Below are 23,758 nucleotides of genomic sequence, written 5' to 3'. Positions count from 1 at the left end.
TCTGACTCGCAAAGCGTATGCAGGAGTTGAAAGACTGTCGTGGTCATACTGGGTCGCTGAGATGTGTGAGCACGATCATCGAATGAGGCTGACAGTTCCGTATTGTTTGGACGACGCGATCTGATTTGTTTCGAGATGAGGTGAAAGATGGTCTGTGGTGATGTGCTGCGTAGCCTAAGGTACACAGAGGAAACGAAGAAGAGTAAACAAGTAAATGTCGGTCAGAGACGGCATTAAATCGTATCATGTGTGAGGGATTCTCTGTCGTAGTTTGTATGCCAGTCGTCAGCTGCTGGGCACTGCCGAGGAAGATATTTCGATGAAGCTGCAAATGGGGCAGTATCACGTGGAACCACTGCATCCCTCTTCGTGTCGCCAAAAGGTGACCGACCACGCGGCTACAAAAAGCTTTTATCGTCATTTAAACGCAAGTGAAAGCCATCTCGTGACGTGTGCTGCTTGTGAGTACCCGCGTAAGCAGTTGGTTCATCAGGCGGTAAACAACCTCCTCGTATCTACATAATGCTAGAGTAGTGAAGGCAGCGGGACTGAATTCTGTGTATATTTTCTGAAACGAAGCCTTGAAGACCTTAAAGTGACATGTGACAGAAAGTGTTTGACGAAGATACCTTGCTTGGACTGCCCTGCATCCCTACTCGTCCCAAATAGTGGCTACCACATCCCCTGTAAGCTTCACCTGGGCCAGCTTTCCGCCCTCCTGCTCCGTAATGATCTTGCCACTCTTGACATCGCGCTTCCAAATGACGACGGTCTGGTTGACCTGATGACCAACCGCAATCTTGTCGCCAGCCTTGTTGAATGAGAACTGGCGGGGAAGATATCCGCCAGATGGGACAGCCTGGATAGGCTTCAGAGTGCCGTCCTCGTTGATTTGGAAAACTGTGAGGGTATCGGAGGGACCAGATCCACGCTCGGGAGAGTTGGCGAAAGACTTCTCGCGGTTTGTGACGATCACGAAACGCCGGTCGGGCTGAGTACAAGTCAGTATGGCTCTGAAGAAGAATATTCGTTTCCTTACGCTCATAGAAATTTCGCTGACGGGAGCCGTGTTGGGAGGAAAGCTAGCGTTCAGCGATGGAATCTCAAAGACCTTTGTGAAGGAGAGACCAGTGCGAGTATACTTGACGCTGTAAGAGTACACCTTCTGGTCAAGTTCGCCGCCGAAGAAGAAGAAAGTCTCGCCATTGGCCATGATTCTGAAGAATCCATGGCGGGGTCCCGAACCACGAGGAGCGCTCAAGCTGCCCACCTCAGCAATGGGAGCAAGAGTGTTCTTGTCATAAGTAAAGACGCGGACGACATCGCCACCAAGATCAGGAGTCACGACATATTTTCCAGTCGGGTCAATGATGACGTGGTGAAGATGGCTTGCTTCCTGGCGGTCTGCAATGGGGCCAGTCTGGCTAATTTTTGTGGTCAACTCTTGAAGCGGCGCGGTGCCGGTAATGGAGCCATTGCCACCGAGAGCGTACATAGATGCTACACCTGGAGTGCTATGATATGTGAGTAAATCCATTCCCAGACAATTGTCGGCAACTTACTATGAAGCACTGAAATACCCGCGCTTGCCATTTGCTCCGGTAATGATCTCTCCTGCAACAGCGCCTCCTACGACAGACTTGACGCGAGAAACGCGCTTCAAAACACCCTTGTTTCCGATCGTGAACGAGTTCAATGACCCAGGCGGTTGGAAGTTGAGGCCGCGATCCAGACAATAAAGCACATTGTTAGGTTTGTCAAGAGTGAGCCAATTAGGTCCAGGAGAGCAATCGGTCGTTTTCGAGGTGACAGAGAGGTCGAAGCCGTTGGCGGATTCTGTCAGGCTCAGAGTACTCAGATTGCCGCCGTAGTCCGCTACGAAAAGGTTGACGGCTTGGCTAGGCACTGCCAAAACGGAAGAGCCCAGAAGCACACTGAGTAATTTACCATGCATTTTGATGTACAGGACACGAAGTGAAGAGGGCGAGGAACAAAGTTCATCACCCTCGAGCAAGGCACGGCATAAAGTTATATTATCCTCGGAGGATCGTGCTCCGAGTGCTACAGAAGTCAAAGATCCACGTACATCCAGGGTATAACTGAGTTCGGTTTTCGGGCAGACTCCCCGCGATGGAGATGGAGAGATGTATATCCTCCAATGGTGAGGTCACCGCTTGGCATCTTGACACGTTTGTCTTTAATTAACCTCAATTATGCCATGGCCCTTGTATTTAACCTTTACGAAACGTGAAACGATGCTAGCAGTTAAAATGGTAGGTTTTCCGCGGTGATCCCTTTTCCGTTCCCCGCTTTTCCGTGAAGACTTTAGGCTAAGCAGGCTTCTAGAAAGTCAATTCAGCACAGTGAACTGATCCTCGTGCGGGTGTCGAAGAGTGCCGCAATTGAACGCGGTCCTTGAAGCAGGCTCAATAAAGATAGCACAAAAAAGCAAAAGAATGATCACGCTGCTGGGGATCGAACCCAGAATCTTTCTTCTGATTCGTAGTCAGACGCCTTGCCATTGGGCCACGCGACCTGGTCTTTGCTGACTAATACTCAAGCAGCTCAGAAAACACGTCGAGAAACCAAATTTCAGATCGCGTTGTCAGATCATGATCCAAAACGACATATATCTTTGACTGGAGAGTCCGTACGAAGCTGCGCTTATCAGGATACTACCACGGTATTTTAATAAAACCAAATCTGTCTAAACTACTACACATAACTTCAATCACTTGTTATGCTGGTTGGTGACTGATTGATGGTATGTCGTGGCTTGTCTTTCACTGTTAATGCCTCTGCTAATGAGAAAGCTCAACAATCAAGTTCTTGGCACGATGTTGCACTTCAACTCGATGCGCAATTAAATAGACGAATTTTTCCACCAGCATGATAGGATATTTCCACGAGATCCGCCATTTCTTTCACCTCTAGAATTGACAGCTTTGTTCCTCACGTCGCGGTGCTGCAGCTACCCTACAACTCACATTGGCACGAGTTTCGTGACCAACGAGGACGTAGCAAACTCCGCTGACAGATCGAGCCAATGACGTATCCGATCCGACCCTGAGACTAAGGTAACTGCCGATAGTTGTGTCCGGCTGCCGGAAATCCTCAACTTCCGGGATGTGGAGCATCATCCGACGCGTCAAAGCCCGGATCCCGATCTTTCGGATCACACCGTCCCCACAACGACGACGTATTGAAACGCGGGGTTTAGAAATGATAAATTGCTTGAGGTGGAACTGATTTGGAGGCTAGAACTCATTATAATATTATTTGTCATTTGGTCGTTCATCATGGCGGCTCCTGTTAATCTCAAAGATCTCACTATTGACAACATTACCGAGAATGTTCACGCCATCAACTCTCAGTGCAGTAATTTGCGCCTGAAGTATATCCTGGAGCGAGTTGTCACACATTTGCATGACCTGGCGAGAGAAACGAGACTCACTACAGACGAATGGATGACTGCTATCCAATTCCTGACACAAGTTGGTCAGATCTGCACCGATGTCCGACAGGAATTTATTTTACTGTCGGATATCCTGGGCCTTTCACTTTTGGTAGACTCCATTGACCACCCGAAACCCAAAGGCAGCACTGAAGGAACAGTATTGGGCCCGTTTCATACTCACGAGGCCGAGCATGTCAAAGAGGGAAGCCTTATCTCCCAGGACTCAGAGGGCGAACCGCTTCTTGTTCTATGTACCCTCAAGGACGCCAATGGTTCACCAATTCCCAGAGCAAAGATTGACGTCTGGGAGACCGATTCCAAGGGGTTCTACGATGTCCAACACGCTGATCGAACGGGCCCTGATGGAAGAGCTGTGCTGACCAGTGACGACAATGGAGACTTTTGGTTCAAGGCTATTGTACCTGTGCCGTATCCCATTCCTCACGACGGACCCGTCGGAAAGCTACTGACAGTTCTGGGCCGGCATTGCTATCGACCCAGTCACATGCACTTCATGTTCAAGAAAGACGGATACGATCCTCTGATCACGTAAGTCTGCCCTTCTCCGACACCTCGATCGTATCTAACAAAGTGCCTTGTAGCGCACTCTACCTGAAGGACGATCCTTACGAAACTACTGATGCCGTGTTTGGTGTCAAGGACTCGTTGATCGTTAATATTAAGAAGGTTGACGATGAAGAAATGGCGAACAAGTATGGTGTCAAAATTGGTTCCGCCCTGATGACGTACGACTTTGTTCTTGTCTCGGATGAAGCGGCTGCGAAACTCAGGAGAGAGAAGGCCGAGGAGGCAATGGCAAAATTGGGACGGAAGTTCAGATTTATTGATGATCTGCCTGTTCCGGATGTCGATTAGAAAATTGTGTAGGCATAGTGGATAGCTTACCTGATGGAGGTTGTGAGATAAGTAGCCAGAAGAATGATAATAGAATTACAATATGGACAGTTCATTTTATTACAAACAAATATACCCTCTCGCATTTGATGCCTGCTCCATCTTTCTCCGACTCAGGGCATCATTGACATAGTATCAATATCCAATGCTTCACCATACAACCCATCCAAAGACGGCATCTCAAACCCCAATCCGAGCGCATCCTGATCCGCCGCCATGAAATCTTGCAGCAAGTTGGGATCAATAATCGAAGCTAACAGCGCATGATCCTGTCCCGAGACAGCACTCGAAAACTGGTCTGCAATACTGTTCAAGTCACCTTGTGTACCATCAAAGAATGGTTGTTCAGTATCACCATGCGGCCTGCTCTGTTGCCGCTGGACGCACGCCCGCGCTACCTCTAGTCCCTCCTGTATCAGACTCGCACTTCTTCGAGCAACAGTAGCCTCCTCCATCGATTGCAAAATATCATGCGCTTTTACAGCGTCGGCGAGGAGGTCCTCTGATGGAACAGCTGTAGGACCAAGCATGATGATATACAGCACGATCATCCCGGCGTACAGGGTGTAAGTGGAGTTGTACCACCAAGTGCGGAAGTAGTGTCTGTTTGCGTATGCATCATACATGACGCAAATCGTCTTCCGTGCTGCATCCAGACATAACTCAGCATGGGTAGACATGTTGGCCTCTGCTGTGAGCATAGGTTGCTCGAGAAAAGGACGATGGAGAACGATTCTTGCGTTGAGATATCTGAGATGAAGGACAAGCTTCTGTTTAGCTGCCCATTCTTGTTCACGGAATGATACGGCCGTGAAGTCCAGATAAGCAGGTAGTTTGTCTTTCCAGTCGTCAAGCAGGCGATCGAGCTCCTTCGCAACAGCGGACTTCTGCATCAAAGTCAGACCCTTCGAGTCATAGTATAGTTCCTTTGAGATTCGCCGTAGGACAGCAGCGAAATGAACCATCTCGTTGATCATAGCCGCGCTGCAATTTTCAAGATCAGGCTGGTTCGATACGGCAACATTTTGTCCTCTGATATGAGGCATATCAATCTGGTAATTCCTGGGCTTGCCAAGACTGTCGCGACGACCTGCACTGCAGCTCATGTCAATCTCGTGAGAGTATATGCACCACCAAGTTCTCCGTGCTGCTTTGCGGTCCTCAATCGAGTTAGATGGAGTCTCTCTCGCGATACCGATGGCCAGTGCTGTGCGGACGGCGTGGCCGCAGTACATGTAGCACGCGTGAGGTTTGAGGGAGTTTTGACAGTACAAAGACTTTACGGGTCAGTTTTCCGGATTCACTGAGACTGGGGCTCACATACCATGAGAAGAAGTGTTTGTGCGCTCTCTAGAGAGCAAACTTCAAAGACATCTCCGAGCAACATCCTGGACTTCCGGAAGTACTTCTTCGACAGTTCTTGACTTAGCTGAGAAGGATTAAAGTCTTGTCCTTGAGCCGGAAGCTTCATGCAGATATTGATGTCGCGCTCAAAGTCCTGAGTGATACAAGAGCCAGCGACGATCGCGCCTACAGCCACGACTATATGGTATAGGGCGAAGAAATGACGCCGAGTCTTGTGACTTTCCATGGAGGTTGGAGAGCTCCAGACGAGTTCCTCGCATTGCTTGACGAAAGCAACAGGATCAAGCATAGGGTGAAGATGGTGAAGGTTGTTGAAGAACTGTCTGATGTATTCGCGTTCTAGCCTTTGCCTCGATGATGATAGCAAGTTGTCCGCGGATACTCTGCTTTGGCTGGTAGCTGCGGGAGGGTTGAGATGGCCCGAGTCCCCAAGTCCCGCTGTATCCTGTCTTGTCTCAAGAGATGAACGCACTTGGACCTCATCTTGGGCACCCGGTCGCGTTGGGGGCGTCTTTGGTCTTGAAGGGGGTTCCAAGACTCCCCTGTCAGAGAGGAGATTGACAATGGAGATTGGCGATTGTGTAACGAGGCCGTGCCCTATATCTTGAGCGTTGGCAGAAAGGAAGCCTGCACTGCCGCTTGAGTTTGGGTGACCGGGCGGTAGATTCTTCTGAGCATAGACGAAGAATTGATTGAGAAGCACAAAGTTGGACGATGTACCGTAGAACTCTGTGCCGTGAGTATGCTGATTGATGTCACCTACAACATCACCATCGTCTACACGAGCCAATCGTCAGTCCCAATCACAAGGCAAGGAGAAGTATTACTATACCTATACGACCCGTTGAATGAGCCTGTTCCAGTGGTTCGCTCCGTCGCGCCGCCTCATCATAATAACTTCGCGAAGAAGATAACGGCGACGGCGGCGTATTGCGCTGCACATCGTTTAGCACCGAAACAGTACTCGCCCTCGCATTCTTCCTCCTCAATCCATAGACGCAATCCCACTCATGTCTCACACAATTCGCACAAGGCTGCTGCTGATCGCATTTCGCCTTCTTCGCGCGACATCTCTGGCACGCATGCGACGCCCGCGGTAGATTTCGTCGACTTGGTAACGACCCGGAACTTGTCATTGTTTGTGAGGGAGAAATTTTCCGGACCTCCGCCCCAAATAAGAACGAGTTGGGAGGAAAAGTATCCCCGCCCCGGCAGTTGCGCTAAAAACTGCCGAGAATTCAAAGTTCCGGGCGAGGGCGGAAAATCGGAGATACTGCCGGAATTGGTGCGTGCCGAGAAAAGCGGTGCATCGTGACCTGTGAGTTGATAAACATGACTTGAAAGACGTTGAACGACTGAAGAGTTTCGTTTTCATTGCTCATTGAACTTACAGTTTGGATCTTCGTGATGCCTGTCTTTCAAGAAACCTCCCACGCGGCGCGAGACCAGAGAATCCTCCCTTCGCGGGCTCTACCTGTACCTCGACTTTCTCAACAGCCAGATTTGTCTAATGTATCTGAAGAACACAAAGAAGTCGTCGTCATTGGTGTAAGTCACAGCTGCCATTGATAGGATCATTTGTACTCACAAGAAAATTATAGGCTGGGCCAGCAGGTCTGTTTCTCACCTTGCTGCTCGCAAGATATGGTATCACAGAGGCCTCGCTTCTCTGTCTGGACTCCAAGCCGGGTACACTGAAAGCCGGCCAGGCAGATGGACTACAACCAAGAACTCTTGAAGTATTCCAGAGTTTGGGAATAGCAAGTGAGATCATCAGCGAGGGCTGTCACATGGAGGAGGTGGCGTTCTGGAACCCTGCGCAATCACACGCAAACACCAACGGTAACGGCAACGGCAATGGGTCTCATGCCGCCGGAATTGAGCGGACCAGTTTCGCGCCTGATGTCAATGTCCCTGCCCGTTTCCCGTTCGAAGTCACCATCCATCAAGGCCGCATTGAGCGAATCCTAGAAGAGAACCTTCATCTCTACGCAGGCAAGGGTGCCATCCGGAGATCCCATCGTTTCCTGGAGTACACAGTCGACGACACTAATGCCGAGTTTCCTATCGTGGTCAAATACGAACAAGATCTTCCAGACGGATCAACTCAGCAAGGCACAGTTCGGACAAAGTATCTCATCGGCGCAGATGGTGCACGTTCCAAGGTTCGAAAATGCATGGGTCTAGAACTCGAAGGCGAAACAACAGATCACATCTGGGGTGTATGCGATTTCGTCGCCGACACAAACTTCCCCGACATTCGCAAGCGATCTGCAGTTCACTCGGATGCTGGTTCCGTCATGGTCATTCCCAGAGAACAGATTGCAACGGGCGAGTTTCTCACCCGTCTTTACGTTCAAGTCGCTGAAGAGGTCGACACGAGCGGTGATACTGGAACGGACAAGAAATCTGCCGATAAGAAGCGACGTGGTGCCGTTACGTTGAAGTATATCTTTGAGCAAGCGCGACAGGTGTTTGCGCCGTACAAGATCAAGATCAAGGAGGGGACTGAGCCAGATTGGTGGGCAGCTTATCAGATCGGACAGCGCATGGCTCCCAGGTTCTCTACAAAGACGTCTGATGGAGTGGAAAGGGTGTTTATTGTTGGTGATGGTAAGCCTGATTCAGAGTCTTTACGATGGTATAGTGCTAACTTTATGCAGCATGCCATACTCACAGCCCAAAGGCCGGACAGGGCATGAACGTGTCAATGATGGACTCTTACAACCTGGCTTGGAAACTCGTCCACAGGATCCACGGCCTCACTCCATCAAGCACTTCCGGAACAGACCCTATCCTCGAAACATTTTCGCAAGAGCGTGTAGATGTGGCTCGCCAACTTATCGAATTCGACGCCCAGTTCTCGCACATGTTCTCCGGCCGCATCGGATCAGCAGATGCTGAAACTTCAGGCCTTACCCATGAAGAGTTCCTCCGGGTCTTCAGTGACGGCAGCGGGTTTACTAGTGGTTGCGGACTCCAGTACAAGGAGAGCCAACTGATAAGAGAACTGGGTGCAAAAAGTAACTTATTGCGAGGAGATCCGCTCTTGGGGGCGTTGACGCCGGGACGTCGACTGCTTGATGTTGAGGTGAAGCGCTATGCTGATGCCACTGCTCGTCATTTACAAGACGGTATGTTCTCACGAGACCTGGGGTGCAAAGATGTACGACTGACATACTGACTTATTTCATAGAAATGCCACCAACTGGCCGCTATTACGTCCTCGTCTTCACAAGCAACGACTTACTCGACAAATCCAGCATTTCGCAGTCAAGCTTACAGTCATCCGTTGAGATTCTACAAAAGTTCCCGAAAGGCACTGTAAATCTTATCGTGGTGCATCCGCTCACGTCAAGATTCGAGTGGACTGATCTGCCAGCGGGAGTAAAGACACTTGCAGAGATGCGAACTTATGGAGTGTCAAAGAAGGAGGACGTTTACGAAGTATTGGGTGTGTCAAAGGATGATGGTGTTGTTGCAGTGGTGAGACCGGATGGATATGTTGGTATGATGGCGCCTCTATCTAAGACTGGAGAGGTAGAGGATTATCTGCGAGGATGCTTAGTTACTATTTGAGCTATATACTACTTTATAGGAATATCAAGCAAGAATTCCAAATGAAATCTGCGCAGCTGATCATTTCGGAAAAGAGGGACAGCATCATTGGCCGGTTTGCTGACCATGGACTGAGTATTGAAGGACGAAGGATCCGTCAGCTTATGCTCGGAGACATTCCAAGCTGTACAAAGAAAAGAACTATCCGGAAAGGAATAAGTATCCGCGTGCATAAATCTATGTTCCCTGGACACCTCCCCAATTCGTCTTGTATCCTTAGTCACAAACATTTGCCATATTGATCTCTATTCTGTTGCCTTGCCCACTGCGTCACTAACGTTAGTCGTTGCACCACAATGGCGTCTGCTCAAAGCATCATCAAGTGCGCCGTCCTTTCCACGAGCCGTATGATATCTTACAGTATCGCACAGAATTCACAAATTGGCCCGTGGATTGTCCTCTCAAACAGTTTCGGCGCTGATATCACCTTGTATCAGCCTGTTGCCCAGCGCCTCGCCTCATCAGGCTACCGCGTCTTAAGCTACGACCATCCTGGACACGGTCAAAGCACTCCTGTAAAAGACGTCGATAATGTCGAGATGGAAGAATTGATCGATGACGTCGACGAACTCCTTCGTGTTTTGCACATCGACAGCATCCGTGCCTGGGTCGGCGTTTCACTTGGTGCAGCCAGCGGCGTCTACCTAGCCTGCCGTCGCCCGAAGTTAATTCAAAACTTTGCATACTGCGCATGTCCTCCTGCGTCTTTCGGCGCTCTCGAAATAATGCCACTTGAATACTTCGACAAGATGCGTGCTCAGGCTGAGGCAGATGGGACTACTGCGAATGTCATTCGGCAAATGCACTATGGCTGGGCGAGCAAAGAATGGCTCGATGAACACCCAGACCAGGACGAACGACTTAAACTTGCCAGCTCAACATTGAGTCTGGATGGTTTGCGTGCGATGATGACGTTGCAGAAGAATAAGCGCTTTGACATGCGGCCGCTCGTACCTCAGCTTTTGGAAAGCGTTGAGAAGATAATGTTTGTCAAAGGAGACCATGATGCACACCTCAACCCTTTAGTGGACATGATGAGAGATTTGGTTGTCAAGACGGCGAAGGAGAAGGGTGTTGAGGGTGACTTCAAGCTTGTTACCGTGCCAGACTCGGGGCACGTTATGTACTTGGAGAACGAGAGCTATTTCGTTGATGCCATCCTAGATCTCATTTCTCAGTCAGCTCCGGTTTAGCCCGATTTTATATTCAGTACGATTTTATGGGGATGAATCTTTCGAGGTCCCCATTGCTGACGTTGACGGTATCTTGATGGCGCTAGTTTGCACCCTTCATGTCAAACTGTACCCTAAATGAAAGAATGCGCCCTGCACATGAACCCCTCGACTTTGGATGATGTGCATGACTTGGCACTGGTTTCCAGATAATATTATAAATACCTAATCCTAGAACTACGTGATACCCAGTTACTAGCAATATTCTCTAATGAACCTGCAGTCTTCCATAGCTCCATTGCCATCACCTGCCATCATGGGAAGCATCCATCAACCCCATTCAGAAACTTACCCAGACAAGAATGGCTACTACGGGCAATTCGGCGGTAATTTCTACCCACCCGAAGCTCATCAAGCACTCGAAGAATTAGCCACCAAGTACCAAGAACTCCGCCACTCACCCTCATTCAACCAAACCCTCAACAAAGTCCGCATCGGTCTTCAAGGCCGCCCTACGCCAATCCACCATCTTGAGAATATATCCCGAGAAGCTGGTGGTGCTCAAATCTTCGTCAAGCGTGAAGACCTGAACCATACAGGTGCGCACAAGATCAACCACTGTGTCGGTTTCGCACTTCTCGCTAAAGCAATGGGAAAGACTAAACTCATCGCTGAGACGGGGGCAGGTCAACACGGTGTTGCGCTCGCAACTGCAGCGGCCTATTTCGGTCTCGAGTGTGAGATTCATATGGGCGGTGTTGATACTGAGAAGCAAAAGTCAAATGTTGGTCGGATGCAGATTCTCGGCGCAAAAGTTGTTGCTGCTACAGCGGGACAGTCTGCGTTGAAAGAGGCCAGTGACTCGGCTTTCAATGCATATGTTGAACAACGAGAGCATGCGCTGTATGCGATTGGGTCGGCGATTGGACCTCATCCATTTCCATTGATTGTGAGAGACTTTCAGTCTGTGATTGGCAAGGAAGCGCGAGAGCAGTTCCTCACCATGACTGATGGCAATCTGCCTGAGCATGTTGTTGCATGTGTCGCTGGTGGATCCAATGCGATGGGGATGTACTCTGCTTCCATTGACGATACAGCAGTGAAGTTGCATGCGGTAGAACCGCTGGGACGATCCGAAAAACTTGGTCAACATGCTGCAACACTATCATACGGCAAACCAGGTACATTGCATGGCGCAAAGACGCTGGTTCTCCAACAAGAGGCAGGCAAGCCTGCTCCGGTCTCATCTGTAGCCTCAGGGTTGGTCTATCCTGGCATTGGACCCGAGATGGCCATGCTGCACGATGCAGGGCGCATATCAGTCTCAACTGTCGGCAACGACGAGGTCATCAGCACATTCTTCCGTATGGCAAAGAGTGAAGGCATCATCATTGCTCTAGAGAGCGCGCATGCAATCGCATTCGCCATACGACTAGCAGCGAAGCGACCTTCATCAGAGCGGATCCTGGTCAATCTATCGGGGCGGGGAGATAAGGATGTAGATTATGTTCTCGAGCATCATGGAACTGGTTAAAACAGAAACAAGCGATGTACTGAGTCGGATACAGTACTAGACACTGTTGCTGAGCTGACGAAGCATCAGCACTAGCTTGGGTGAGATGGCCGATGGCGCCAGGTTAAGGTCGTCAACCTTAACACCAATTTCCTGGTGGAGCAATCCTCCTGGGTTCGAGTCCCAGTCTCATCAGACATTTAATTTTTGCTTTCTGAACAGCGACACTTGACTCAATTACCTCATGGCAGTCTTTTTGTATAGCTTGGATAATGCCGTAAGCTCTTTGATCTAAGGAGCTGATCCCACTTTCTCCACCAACAGATATCGGAAGTAATAAAAAGTGCACTGAGAAGCGCCACTGAAGTCTTGCCTGACACGACCACCCCGGAGCTCAGCAGAACTACTGAGCGTCAAAGCCATATAGCTCCAACCATTAATCGCCATTGAGGAACTTCGCCGTTCAATCTCAACGTGCCTCTTCTAACGGTCCCATATAACCCCAACCCCAACTAGCCTCTCTCGTAGCCACATACGGGAATAAGAAGTAGTAAAAAGCACTCAGGGAATATCGTCGTATCACTGAGGAGATGCCGAGCGACGTCGCTTAGCCTTCTCCTTCCTCCGATCATCCGGAGACTTGTAGTCTTCATCAATGCCATAATAGGTGAAGAATTGCGGCGCATCCATTGGTGGCTGTATGCCCTGGTGTGAGAAAACGATATCGCGAGGCATCCTAAGGACCAAGAAATGTTCATGCAAGAACTGAACTTCCACCGTTCGGCGTCCGCGATTGACTTTGAGCTGATGAAATTTTGTGCTGGGGTACTTTGGGCGGACGAATGGGTCAATGTTGCAAGCGTCTCCGAATATCAGGTAAACATGGCCTTCCATCGGATCTCTTCGGCCTGAATCATCTGGCGATAGGGATGAATCTTCAGGAGCGTAGAACTCGACATAGGTTGTTGGACAGGTTGCATAACAGCAGTACTGCACATGGTCCGTGGAGAAAAGTCTAAAGAGCCTATCTTCCAGACTTTTGAGGGGACCGGATTTCTTTTTGGACGACTTCTCTGTTTTGCCGAGGGCGTCTTTAACCTTCTGTATCTCACGTTCCTCATTCTTGATATCGTCCTGGAAAGCTTCCTCTACCATACTTTCGTTCTGGCGTTCACCCATCCCTTGTCTCTTCCAGACTTTTAATTGGGTCTTGCGCTCCTCTCGCTGTTCCTTTAGCGCATAATACGCAGCCTTGGTGGGTGACGTCTCTCCAGAGACATCGCTCAGTACGGACGATTCCTCGCTTAGCTCGTCGATGTCATGTTCAAGGCACATGTCGTCTTCGTCGTACTTGCAGCCTTTCTCGGAGGAGCATGATTCTTCACTGTCATTTGAGCAGTCAGAGAGATCCTCGTCGAAGTCTTTGGGTTCGACAGCCAAGTCGGAATCATAGTATCTGTTTGTCTGACCGCGTGCCTTTCGATCTTCGTATAGATCTCGCAGGCGCCAGAACCAGGAAGGGTAGTCTCTTGAAGACATGGTCTTGTTGAAGATAAGAACGGATTTGAGTGTTGCTCTGTAGACTGTGAACCCAGGTAAGGATTGTTATAAGGGTTGTTCAGGTAAGAGAGGGGCTTTAGTTTTGTGAGCCACTATAAGCCTTCTTATATACGCCTGAGAGATAGGGGGTGGCGTAATGTTTGATTGGGATCTGCGGCTACACTAGGCTACTAGCAAATTGATAAACGCTAAAAAAGCAATATATAAAACACGTTATTACTATTGCCTACTGAAAAAGAGAGTGAATATGGTAAAGCTGGACTAAGCCCCTTAACTTAGCCTGGACTTTATCCTTACTAGCGTAAAATATATTAAACTTAATAGATTAATAATGTATTTGTAATATTTTAGTTTAATTAATTAATTAAATCTTTATCGATATAATCTAAATTTAAATAATTCTTAACCTACCTTTTTAGTATTAACAGAGATACAGTGTGTATTAATCAGAACGTACATTCTAACTATACTATAACCACAAAAAGAACGACCGATCTTTTATAATGTCAAGAAGTAAAGCTATAGGCAAAGTTTTTTGAGTACTGCACAAGTCCATCGAGGCTGATGAGATATAGATGGGCTTATAAAAAGAAGTTCCGACACATGTGAGGCGCGTGATGTGAGCATCAACAGTGGGGCCTATCAACTCAAGAGTTCCGACACTGTAGGCGTCTATAGCAATACACTCTCAGTTCACTGCATTGTGATCTTTAACCCCTATTCTAGGTATAGACACAAAAAAGCAATCAGTGACTACAGGCTGTCGTGATCAGCTGTGCGACAGACTAGTGGCGTAAATTCTGTCCTCAGAGTGTCAAGGATAGAGCTTTTGTATCGATCAATCACAATTGAGGAGCATTTACTGGTAGTTACTAAATTTGCGTCTTGTACTTATTGTATAGGCTCTGAGTCTTTAAATGTCATGCAAACAAATTTCATCCAAAAAACAAATAAAATCATCCGAACTGCAGCAACCGTCCATTGTGAGAAGAAACAGTTAACGGGACCATGATCACGCGGGAGATGCTGAACGACGTCGCTCTGCCTGGTCCTCTCGCCGATGATTTGCGAGCATGCGGCTCTCCGCGTAGGCTTCGCAGATACCGTAGTAGGTAAAGACATCCGGCGCCCCCGAAGTCGGATCTGTTTCCTGCCTGTAAAAGACTAACTCCTTAGGTATCTGGAGTATCAAGTGGTGATTGTCCAAAAACTGGGCATAGAAAGTATGAAGGCCATCATTCCCACCAATGCGAACGGTCTCCAAGCCTGCATCCTGAGGGGGAACGAATGGGTCAATATCACACATATCGGTAGACATTGCGTAGATGTGACCATCAACTTGACCTTCTGGGCAGTTGCTGAATCGATAAAATTTAGGATCGTAAAACTCGATATATCTTGTCGGGGCAACCTCAGCAGTGCAGTACTTTATATGGTCAGTGGACCAAAGCTTAAAGCATCTGCCCTCTGAAATGTTGAGGGGGCCCGAATTCGTTTGTGATGACTGTTGTACTTTGGTGAGAACATCTCTGATCGGCCGAATCTCCTGCTCCTCAAACTCCAAATTCTGCTGAAACGCTTCCCTCTGAGATCTTGATGGTTTTCTTCTTTTATTTCGCCGCCCCTTCTCTGTGTAGGGTCTCGAAGACATTCTTTTGCACGCAAGAAGATTAAGAGTGCCGAAGAGAGGTGAATTTTTGAGGATTGAGGGTCAAAGATAAACACCAGGTCAAGTACAAAGTGATGAACACGTCTTAAATGCTTTGCTACGCGCTTCAAGTGAGGGGGTGGCGTATTTTCGACTTTGTTATCCAATCAACACGCTCTGTAGAGTGAAAACACATGAAACGCGCGTTATCACGCATCCCTGCCCATCCCTTGCATGGTCCTAAGGGCACATCTTATGGACGGAATCAAGTGATATTCCTGTACCGTTCTATCTAATGAGAGAGGTAGGAAGAGGAGAAGGCTGGGGTGATCATCAAGATGTATCCTTAGGACCGTTACTGTAAAGGATAGAGAGCAATAAATTAAAATGACAAGCTCGAGAATCAGATGATCGACAGACGTGCGTGGCAAGTGTGGTATTGCAATATATGTCGTACAGAAACTGTTCTAAACACTTGTTAAGCGTGAAAAGGATCTCATCTCCAAGCATTGTTTCCTTTTATGTCTGTTTGGCGAGGCTAGAAATTGGGTAGCTGTTTGACTATCGACGATAAATAATGACGGATGGGCTGATCAGATCCAGATACGCGATGCATATTGAACTGGAGTGAAATACGAGAGCATTTACAGGTCAACCCATTCACAGGGAGAATCTGATGTAATTTTTCCTCTATAACGATCCCAAACGAAGAGTATGTACTAGGTAATGTCTGCACTCAACACCAACAGATTGGCGAACCTACCCTGCGATACTACTCAAAATAGGAATAGCTTGTCCACTTTAATCAACAAGAGTACGAATACACGTGATTTAGCTCTTGTGGAGTCTTTAATCTATGGAAAAGAAATTTGAACAGCGCTGCAAGAGTTATATAGACCTCGGCAGATTTACCACCAAAATGACAATTGCAGAGGACCAACAACTCGCATTTTCCGAATACTGGGATGGTCGCTATGCGACCTCAAATAATAATGATTCAACCCACGAATGGTACCGGTCATTTTCGCAGGTCCTTCAATTTCTACAGAAGAACCTCTTCGAGCAAGCAGGACGGACTGCTCATGATAACCCAACGATCCTTCACCTTGGCTCGGGTGACAGTGTCAGTTGACTGATGGCCGAAATTTCGGCACAGTATACTAACTTCAGCTCAGGTTGTACCTGCTGAGCTTGCCGAACGTGGTTACCTGAGGCAATTATGTGTCGACTTCTCCCCTGTAGTGGTTGATATGATGACAGAGAGACACAAGGAAATTGCAGGAATCGAATGGAGTAGAGTTGATGTCCGAGATATGCCGTCGATTGCGTCTGGCTCGATAGATGTCGCTTTCGATAAGGGAACGTTGGACGCCATGATTCACGGCAGTCCGTGGAATCCCCCGGATGAAGTGAGGGAAAATACTAGCAGATATTTGAAAGAGGTATGTGGATGACTATCCCCCCCAGGGAATGATTGTCTCTAACAAGCTGTAGGTCCATCGTGTGCTAAAGGCAGATGGAGTGTTCCTAAACGTTACTTTCAGGCAACCCCATTTTATGAAGTTGTTAATGAACCAAGATAACATTTTTGACATAGAAGTAGAGGTCCTAGAAGACGGTGTAGGCTTTGACTATTATGGTTATGTGGTAAAGAAATCTCAATAGACTTTAGAGCTCCCATAAAGTATGGCATTCATATAAATCTGTTGGAGGCAAAATTTGTTTGTAATAGGCATTTGAAGGATAATGTTATCATAAACTCCGTAATCACCAGGAAACACCACTCCGAATGAATGAAACTAAAAATCCGTGTTCGTTTCCTAATGTAAAAAAAGACCGTCTTTCATCCATAGATGCACCAACTTCTGTCTGCTGATTTAAGCTCTCAGCCACGAGCCTCACCTGCACAAAGATGCACAATTAGTAAGAACCAAGACCGCACGAAAGACCATCGCATATATATCTCCTCTTGGTATCCACTGGCGCGCTGCTGGTTGGCAGTACCCAGTTCTGATACGCGATACGCTTGACTTAAAGCTTGGCCACTCATTCTATAACGCTTTCTTCGTCAGTCTCCCACTGTTCCTCTTCCTGCTTTGCCTTATCAACCATGTGTCTCTCACTGATTCCGTAGTATGTAAAAAAACACAGGTGCAATCCAAGGGACCTCCTCCTCGCGTTTTTGAAATACCGTCTCGCGGCTGATCTTGAGTGTCAAGTAATTGTCGTCCAAGAACTGGATGTATACCGGCTCTTTGCTTGTTCCCAAGTTGTGAGTTTTGGTGCTACAATACTCTGGTGGCGTGAAATTGTCTAAGAGTTTGACAGTATCTGAGAGCAGACATATGTGCCCGGAGGGCTTTTCAGCTCTCATCGTCCGAATCTGTTCCTCATTGAATTGACCATAGTCAAATGAGCTACTGAACTCGATATACATCGAAGGATCGACCTCGTGGGGGCAGTGCTTGAGGTGATCGACTGACCAGAGCTTGAAAATTCTCATGAGGCCAAGGTTGAGAGGAGCAGGCGTCTCCTCAAGAGATTGCGCCCGGTCGAGAGTGTCTCGGATTTCGTCGACATAACGCTTCTCGAGTCCGATATCGTCTTCCTCAGCACCCTCTTCGTACGTGTCCCAAGGTCTTATTTCTTTTCTGCACTCTCTCCAAAAATCCCCAGCTTTGGCCGCATCCTCATAGACTTTAATTTTTTGAGCTTCCTTCCTCTTCTCTTCGTTCATTTGCTCTGTGTATTTCTCCCTCTTCTTTCGCATCTCTTCATCCCATTTTTTCTGTGCTCGCAATTCTCTCTTGCGGTCACGACGATCCATCTTCATCTCGAGGTACTTGAGGTCATACGGATCGTTCCTGTCGAGCTCATTGTCTGAATCTCGGCCTTCCTCGTCTAACTTTCTGTGATATTCGCAAATATCTTCGGTGCCATAATCACAGCCATTTCTAGAAGCACAGAAAAAAGTAGAAACTTCAGAAAGATCCTCATCATAGTCTTCAGGGCATGCGTCGGCATAGTCCTCCCACAGATCTGTTTCTCCACGGAGAAAGCGGTCTCCGATAATACCAGCTCGGTCTAGATTTTGTGGCCGAAAACATGATATGATAGATTTATGAAGGGGTTGTGAAAGACGGAAAATTCACGAGATTGTGATAATGTTTAATCGAAGACATGAAATGACAAGCGACGTGACTGTACGTCATTTACTCAGACCTAGAAAGCCATCTTAGAGCGGATGAATGATAGCCCTTGAGCCACGGCATCATAGAATCTGTCGATCTACGGAAGGCGTCTGTGGTAGATCCAATCAAACACACGACGTTCCACAATAAGTCCCGGGCGAATGGTTTAGTGGTATAATACTCCCTTAGCATGTTCCGTCCAAGTTACAGATCGTCATCTGGGAGTGGTCCAGGGTTCGATTCCCTGTTCGTCCAATAACGGTGGTTAAATTCCACTAACATCCTCATTTTTGCTTCATAATAAGCCGCTGACGTTTACGTCTCAGTACACGACTTGGTCATGCCAGCATTACGTCTGCTTCTGAGATGAGTGTATAACCGTTCTTGTAATCTCAACAACTGTCGACCTTTTCTTTTTGCCCAGTATTTGTGGTTAATGGTAGCTTTGAGTCATGGAAGTGAAGGCACAGTGGTGAATAGGACGCGAATGCGCAAGTAGGTTCATTTATATTTGGATGAAGAAGCCGCAGCTTGATCATGCAACACAACTCAATAAGCGATGTAATGATATCAAGTAACCCGCATCATGACGTCTACTCCTTCGATCTAGGATCACCCGTCGCCCGCTTCTTGTCACCACCGTCAAACCACCCGACGTCTGTTTGAAGGAAGAAGCTTTCAGCGTCAGCGTCAGCTGGAGCACGCTTTTTGGTCGAGGGCTTCTCAGAAATGGCGCGTTTCTTATCGCCACCGTCGAACCAACCGACATCGGTTTGAAGGAAGAAGCTCTCGGCCTCGGCTTTCTTGGAAAGTTGGCTGTTGGCAGGCGTAGGTGCTGCCAAAGCAAGTAGGGGAGCGCTAAGCGCCAGAATATGAGAGACCTTCATGTCGTCAAGGTTTCTGAGTCTTGTTTTCAAGATAAGTGATGAGTGTATTGATGAACGATGTCGCTGTTGTTTCCCCTTATAATCACGATGAGCATATATCAATATTTATTCTAAGCATCTCGGTGCAATGCTGTGCCGAAATTGACGGTATAGTCCATCAATGCTTCCTTTGAACGCATTGTGATCTCGTCATCTGCGGGGGAATGTCACGTTGTGCTCACAAGTCGCCATGCATTTCGAGGATCGAGGTAACAGCACGGATGATGGAAGCCGAAGAGCGTCCCCTGGCACCTGTAATGAGTGTGCATGGCGAGTTTTGTAGACAAGGTCAAGCTCCATTATGTGACGACTCATTGGATTGGGGCTTAGCATACTCCTACGAAGGATTTCATACGCCTGAAAGTCTGTAGTCTGTATTGTGACTGGTGGATAAAAGCTCAATCTGACATGCGTCTTGGCACAGCCTAAATCCTACAAGAGGGGATAATTCCATGGCCGGCAACTATCTACAGAAACACAACAATCTCATCGGCACAGTGCGTCGCGAACGTAAGTGAGTGCTCGGTATAGTGATGACCGAATGGCAGGATAAGATGAGTTGCATGTCAGCGCTAGACCAACACGGAATCACGCCTTTGTTTGCCATATATCGAATGGCATTCGTCTTTGTGTTCCGCAATGTCAACTTTAGACTCGCTAATCCTCTGACAAAAATGTCGCGATCTTCCCTCGACGACCGAGAGAGTCATGAATCTCATGATCGGCTGTTGAAGAATGGCGATGACCATCTCAATGACTCACGAGATTGGAAAACACACCCTGAGCAATCCTTGAAGCAGAGGATTTTCAACTACGTATCCGTCATTGCATTTACATCCCTCTTGCTCAACATCCTTCTGATTTTGTCAATTCTTTGCCTGTGGTTGAGAACAAGATCACCCTTACCTCCCTGGCCTGATACTCTATATTATACGATAACGTGGCAGAATACTCCTTGAAAACTCTACTAACTTCGGAAGCTCCGGCCCAGAGTGCAGTCGAGTACGAGATAATCACTTTCAATTCAGATTTCCCTGAAGATCAGCAAGTGTTCGTACTTCACCTTGTGCCGAATCGGACCTAACCAAATTTGTAGCTCGGGAACCACAAACTTCTATGGCGCGTCTCCAAAAGCAGAAGATGAAAGGAGAAATTTATTGAAGCCATATCTGGTTAAGATATCCGGCCAAGAGGCATCAAAATTGTCCCGTCCTACGTCGCAGATCTCCAGAGATCCAGACTATTACATTACCAGTCTTGATGTATATCACCAACTACACTGTCTCAACGATATCCGGAAGATGGTAAGGGACTTCAACTCAACAGAAGGAGGCCTGGGGAGATTGCAGACTATGCACAAGTTTCACTGCATTGACTCTATTAGGCAGAGTCTTATGTGCAATGCTGACTTGAGTCTGATACATTGGTATTGGGCACCCCAAGTTGGAAAAGATTTTCCAAATGCAACTACGACGCATATTTGCCGGAAGTGGTCATTGATAGAACAGTGGGCGATGGATCACAGGCTTGATCAGGATAATTATGATCCAAGGACGCACATTGAGTAATAGATAGAATTGCAACCCGGTTTGCTACTTCAGTTCTTCATAGAGCAAGCAACCAATCTCGACCTGGGGCTCACAGATGTTCCACAGTTAAAACCACTTATCCAGCGCTTATCACCCTCTGCAGAATCAGGACATGAGTGCTACTGGGCAAGAACCAGCTCGGCATCTTTAGGAAGCCTCGATCGAAAGTACCCTACAGCGACATGGGCCCAAACTCGAGCGGCTCTGGCATAACAAATAATCCGGGTCGCGTGTGGCCCAATGGCAAGGCGTCTGAGGCGTCTGACTACGAATCAGAAGATTCTGGGTTCGATCCCCAGCGTGATCAATTATTTTTGCTTCTTCTGTGAATACGATGGGCTCTTCTTTTTGCATCCGTGTTAATGAGACATACTAAGTGTTCGGCTCTATTCACTTCTTACATAGCTACTAGCTACCTGAGTTTTGCCCTCGACTCATGACTTTTTGACATGCTCAAGCTCGGAAATCATCCACATCTTTCAATGTTGGTTCCAGAACCCAGAAATTGTGTTTCTCAACGCTAGGTACAGCTTGATAAACACCTTTTGCGATTGGTTCCCAAATTCGTGTAGTTGCAACTCTGGGATATCTGAATTCGTTGGGAATATTTCCATCATGATAAAGACCTCGGAATTGGACAACTACTTTCTATGGCATGTCGGAATCAGTCCCGGGCAGCAAGCCTCCGAACCTTTATAAAAAAAAACGCGGGGTAGGCTTCTCCTCACCAATGACTCTCCCCCTGGATGAAGATAGCGACTACTACGCTAGCCAGCATCGCCACGCGCACTTTTTTCCCCAATGCAGCACGCTAGACGTCTGATGCCTGCCGCGTCTGCCGTTACCCCAGACCAGGGGCTCCGAAGCATGATAATCGAAACGAAGATAAAGTTCCGAGCACGCTCTTGTTATTCTCCCTCTCACAGACTTCGAATTGCAAATCAACATGTCTCTCGACATGGCATCTCCTGCAATTGACAACGAGAAGCATCTTGGTCCACAGAACCAGGATGAACAGAACTTGGAGCGACATGGCTACGTTCAGCAAACAAAGGTATGAGATACTGGTTCCGAGAATCTGGTTCCGAGACGCGTGGGCGTGCTGACTTGTCATGATAGCGCAACTTCTCTCTTACTGCCATGGTTGCAACATGTGTCAACTTGATGGCAACATGGGAAGCACTGTCTAGGTTCGATATCCGTCGTTGTTGCTGTTTGACTCAGACTGACCTTTCTCTGAAGTACACTCGCTGCTGGGCTCGTGAGCGGAGGGGCAGTATCCCTTGTTTACGGCGTCATCGTGGCATTTATTGGGTCACTCTGTTCTGCCAGTTCTTTGGCTGAACTGGCGTCAAGGTAGACTAGCTCATTCAAATTCTGAGTAATTTCTGACACGTCAATCTTAGCTATCCTACCGCCGGCGGACAATACCACTTCGTAGCCAAGCTGAGTCCGAAAACGAGCCGACCCTTGACCAGCTGGTTCGCTGGATATATCTCGTGAGTCACGATCGAACTCAGATGCGAGAGGAAAATACAGACTGACAGGTTGAAGAACCCTTGGCTGGATAGCTTCTGCTGGTAGTGCCCCCTTTCTTGCTGGAACGCAGATCCAAGGCCTCCTCGTCCTCAACTACCCTGATTCCTACGTTTTCCAAAGATGGCATGGCACGCTGCTCTTCTGGGCCGTCCTTCTCGGCTCTGCTTGCATTTGTATTTTCTGCAGTAACAAGTTGCCACTCATCGAGAAGCTGACACTAGTGCTACACGTCACCTTCTTCATCGCAATCATAGTCACAATGGCCGTGACTTCACCTACGAAACACTCGGCCGAATGGGTCTTTTCCCACTTCGAAAACAATTCTGGATGGGGTAACGACGCTGTGGCTTGGAGTATAGGACTTCTTAGCTCTTGCTATGTTCTTATCGGCTATGATGGTGCCACCCATCTTAGCGAGGAGATGAACAATGCGGAGATGGGCGTACCTAGGGCTATGGTTGGCTGTCTCTTGGTTAACGGGCCTTTGGGCTTTGCCTTTCTCCTCATAATTCTCTTCTTCATGGGAGATATTTCGGCAGCATTGGCTACACCTACAGGGTTCCCTATCATCGAGATCTTCCTTCATATGACCGGCAGTGTTGCGGCTGCTACCACCATGACTGCTATGATTACCGTTATGGCTTGCTTGTCGACAGTTCCTCTCCTTACAGCAGCTGCTCGCATCATGTGGGCGTTTGCTAGAGATCAAGGTGCGTCACTTTGACCGTTTTGAGTTACAGATCATTAACATGAGAATCACGCAGGTCTCCCGTTTGCTGAGCGTATTGCAAGCGTTGATAAACGTCGACAGATCCCCACTGTATCCATTATCGTTGTCAGCTTCCTGCTTATGCTGCTGAGTCTCATCAACATTGGCTCTACAACGGCCTTCAATGCTATCCTATCCCTTGCCGTCGTCAGTCTACAGGCCTCGTACCTCCTTCCAATCGTTCTCTTGATCTGGCGACGCTTATTCCGCCCGGATACTCTGCGCTGGGGTCCTTGGAGACTCGGTAAAGCAGGCCTACCCATCAACGTCATTGCGGTGGTTTATCTCATCTACACCTGCATCTTTCTTCTGTTCCCCCCTTATCAGCCAATCACTCCGGTGAACATGAATTATGCGCCTGTTGTATTGTGTGGTGCACTGGTATTTGGGTGCATTTATTGGCCTTTGAGGGTCAGCAAGCGGTATGTTGGTCCACTGACAGATGCTGAGGTTTTGGAGGGAACGCTACACTAGTTTGCTTTGATGAATGCGATAC

General features: G+C 48.0%; 11 protein-coding genes across 11 annotated transcripts; 6 read left to right on the top strand and 5 right to left on the bottom strand.

Annotated features, from left to right (window-relative positions):
• Positions 1-652: 652 nt before the first annotated feature.
• Positions 653-1,954, bottom strand: FSUBG_12922 (uncharacterized protein; the record flags this gene model as incomplete). The annotated part of the gene is made up of 3 exons (XM_036677759.1): positions 653-991; positions 1,040-1,514; positions 1,563-1,954. 3 exons carry the CDS (start codon positions 1,952-1,954, stop codon positions 653-655), a joined length of 1,206 nt encoding a protein of 401 aa, XP_036531615.1.
• A 1,345-nt stretch (positions 1,955-3,299) lies between these two features.
• Positions 3,300-4,333, top strand: FSUBG_12921 (hydroxyquinol-1 2-dioxygenase; the record flags this gene model as incomplete). The annotated part of the gene is made up of 2 exons (XM_036677758.1): positions 3,300-4,006; positions 4,060-4,333. The coding sequence occupies 2 exons, from the start codon at positions 3,300-3,302 to the stop codon at positions 4,331-4,333; spliced, it is 981 nt and encodes a 326-aa protein (XP_036531614.1).
• Positions 4,334-4,485: 152 nt separating this feature from the next.
• FSUBG_12920 (uncharacterized protein) lies at positions 4,486-6,808 on the bottom strand (the record flags this gene model as incomplete). Its single annotated transcript, XM_036677757.1, has 3 exons — positions 4,486-5,649; positions 5,697-6,514; positions 6,757-6,808. 3 exons carry the CDS (start codon positions 6,806-6,808, stop codon positions 4,486-4,488), a joined length of 2,034 nt encoding a protein of 677 aa, XP_036531613.1.
• Positions 6,809-7,144: 336 nt separating this feature from the next.
• On the top strand, positions 7,145-9,361 carry FSUBG_12919 (phenol hydroxylase; the record flags this gene model as incomplete). The annotated part of the gene is made up of 5 exons (XM_036677755.1): positions 7,145-7,285; positions 7,339-8,350; positions 8,401-8,871; positions 8,934-9,245; positions 9,336-9,361. 5 exons carry the CDS (start codon positions 7,145-7,147, stop codon positions 9,359-9,361), a joined length of 1,962 nt encoding a protein of 653 aa, XP_036531612.1.
• Positions 9,362-9,651: 290 nt separating this feature from the next.
• On the top strand, positions 9,652-10,548 carry FSUBG_12918 (3-oxoadipate enol-lactonase II; the record flags this gene model as incomplete). Its single annotated transcript, XM_036677754.1, has 1 exon — positions 9,652-10,548. One exon carries the CDS (start codon positions 9,652-9,654, stop codon positions 10,546-10,548), a length of 897 nt encoding a protein of 298 aa, XP_036531611.1.
• A 295-nt stretch (positions 10,549-10,843) lies between these two features.
• FSUBG_12917 (tryptophan synthase beta subunit) lies at positions 10,844-12,061 on the top strand (the record flags this gene model as incomplete). The annotated part of the gene is made up of 1 exon (XM_036677753.1): positions 10,844-12,061. One exon carries the CDS (start codon positions 10,844-10,846, stop codon positions 12,059-12,061), a length of 1,218 nt encoding a protein of 405 aa, XP_036531610.1.
• A 558-nt stretch (positions 12,062-12,619) lies between these two features.
• On the bottom strand, positions 12,620-13,579 carry FSUBG_12916 (uncharacterized protein; the record flags this gene model as incomplete). Its single annotated transcript, XM_036677752.1, has 1 exon — positions 12,620-13,579. One exon carries the CDS (start codon positions 13,577-13,579, stop codon positions 12,620-12,622), a length of 960 nt encoding a protein of 319 aa, XP_036531609.1.
• A 1,033-nt stretch (positions 13,580-14,612) lies between these two features.
• Positions 14,613-15,251, bottom strand: FSUBG_12915 (uncharacterized protein; the record flags this gene model as incomplete). The annotated part of the gene is made up of 1 exon (XM_036677751.1): positions 14,613-15,251. The coding sequence occupies one exon, from the start codon at positions 15,249-15,251 to the stop codon at positions 14,613-14,615; it is 639 nt and encodes a 212-aa protein (XP_036531608.1).
• A 916-nt stretch (positions 15,252-16,167) lies between these two features.
• Positions 16,168-16,913, top strand: FSUBG_12914 (endothelin-converting enzyme 2; the record flags this gene model as incomplete). The annotated part of the gene is made up of 3 exons (XM_036677750.1): positions 16,168-16,371; positions 16,424-16,690; positions 16,743-16,913. 3 exons carry the CDS (start codon positions 16,168-16,170, stop codon positions 16,911-16,913), a joined length of 642 nt encoding a protein of 213 aa, XP_036531607.1.
• A 454-nt stretch (positions 16,914-17,367) lies between these two features.
• On the bottom strand, positions 17,368-19,326 carry FSUBG_12913 (uncharacterized protein; the record flags this gene model as incomplete). Its single annotated transcript, XM_036677749.1, has 2 exons — positions 17,368-18,332; positions 19,077-19,326. The coding sequence occupies 2 exons, from the start codon at positions 19,324-19,326 to the stop codon at positions 17,368-17,370; spliced, it is 1,215 nt and encodes a 404-aa protein (XP_036531606.1).
• A 2,586-nt stretch (positions 19,327-21,912) lies between these two features.
• Positions 21,913-23,736, top strand: FSUBG_12912 (HNM1-choline permease; the record flags this gene model as incomplete). Its single annotated transcript, XM_036677748.1, has 6 exons — positions 21,913-22,008; positions 22,074-22,144; positions 22,197-22,310; positions 22,361-22,453; positions 22,509-23,203; positions 23,258-23,736. 6 exons carry the CDS (start codon positions 21,913-21,915, stop codon positions 23,734-23,736), a joined length of 1,548 nt encoding a protein of 515 aa, XP_036531605.1.
• Positions 23,737-23,758: the final 22 nt, after the last annotated feature.

Source organism: Fusarium subglutinans (assembly GCF_013396075.1).
Source record: "Fusarium subglutinans strain NRRL 66333 chromosome Unknown NRRL66333_c0000298, whole genome shotgun sequence".
Classification (NCBI taxonomy): Eukaryota; Fungi; Ascomycota; class Sordariomycetes; order Hypocreales; family Nectriaceae; genus Fusarium; species Fusarium subglutinans.
The sequence above is the reverse complement of the archived record's forward strand: the minus strand, read 5'-3'. Positions and strand labels throughout refer to the sequence as shown.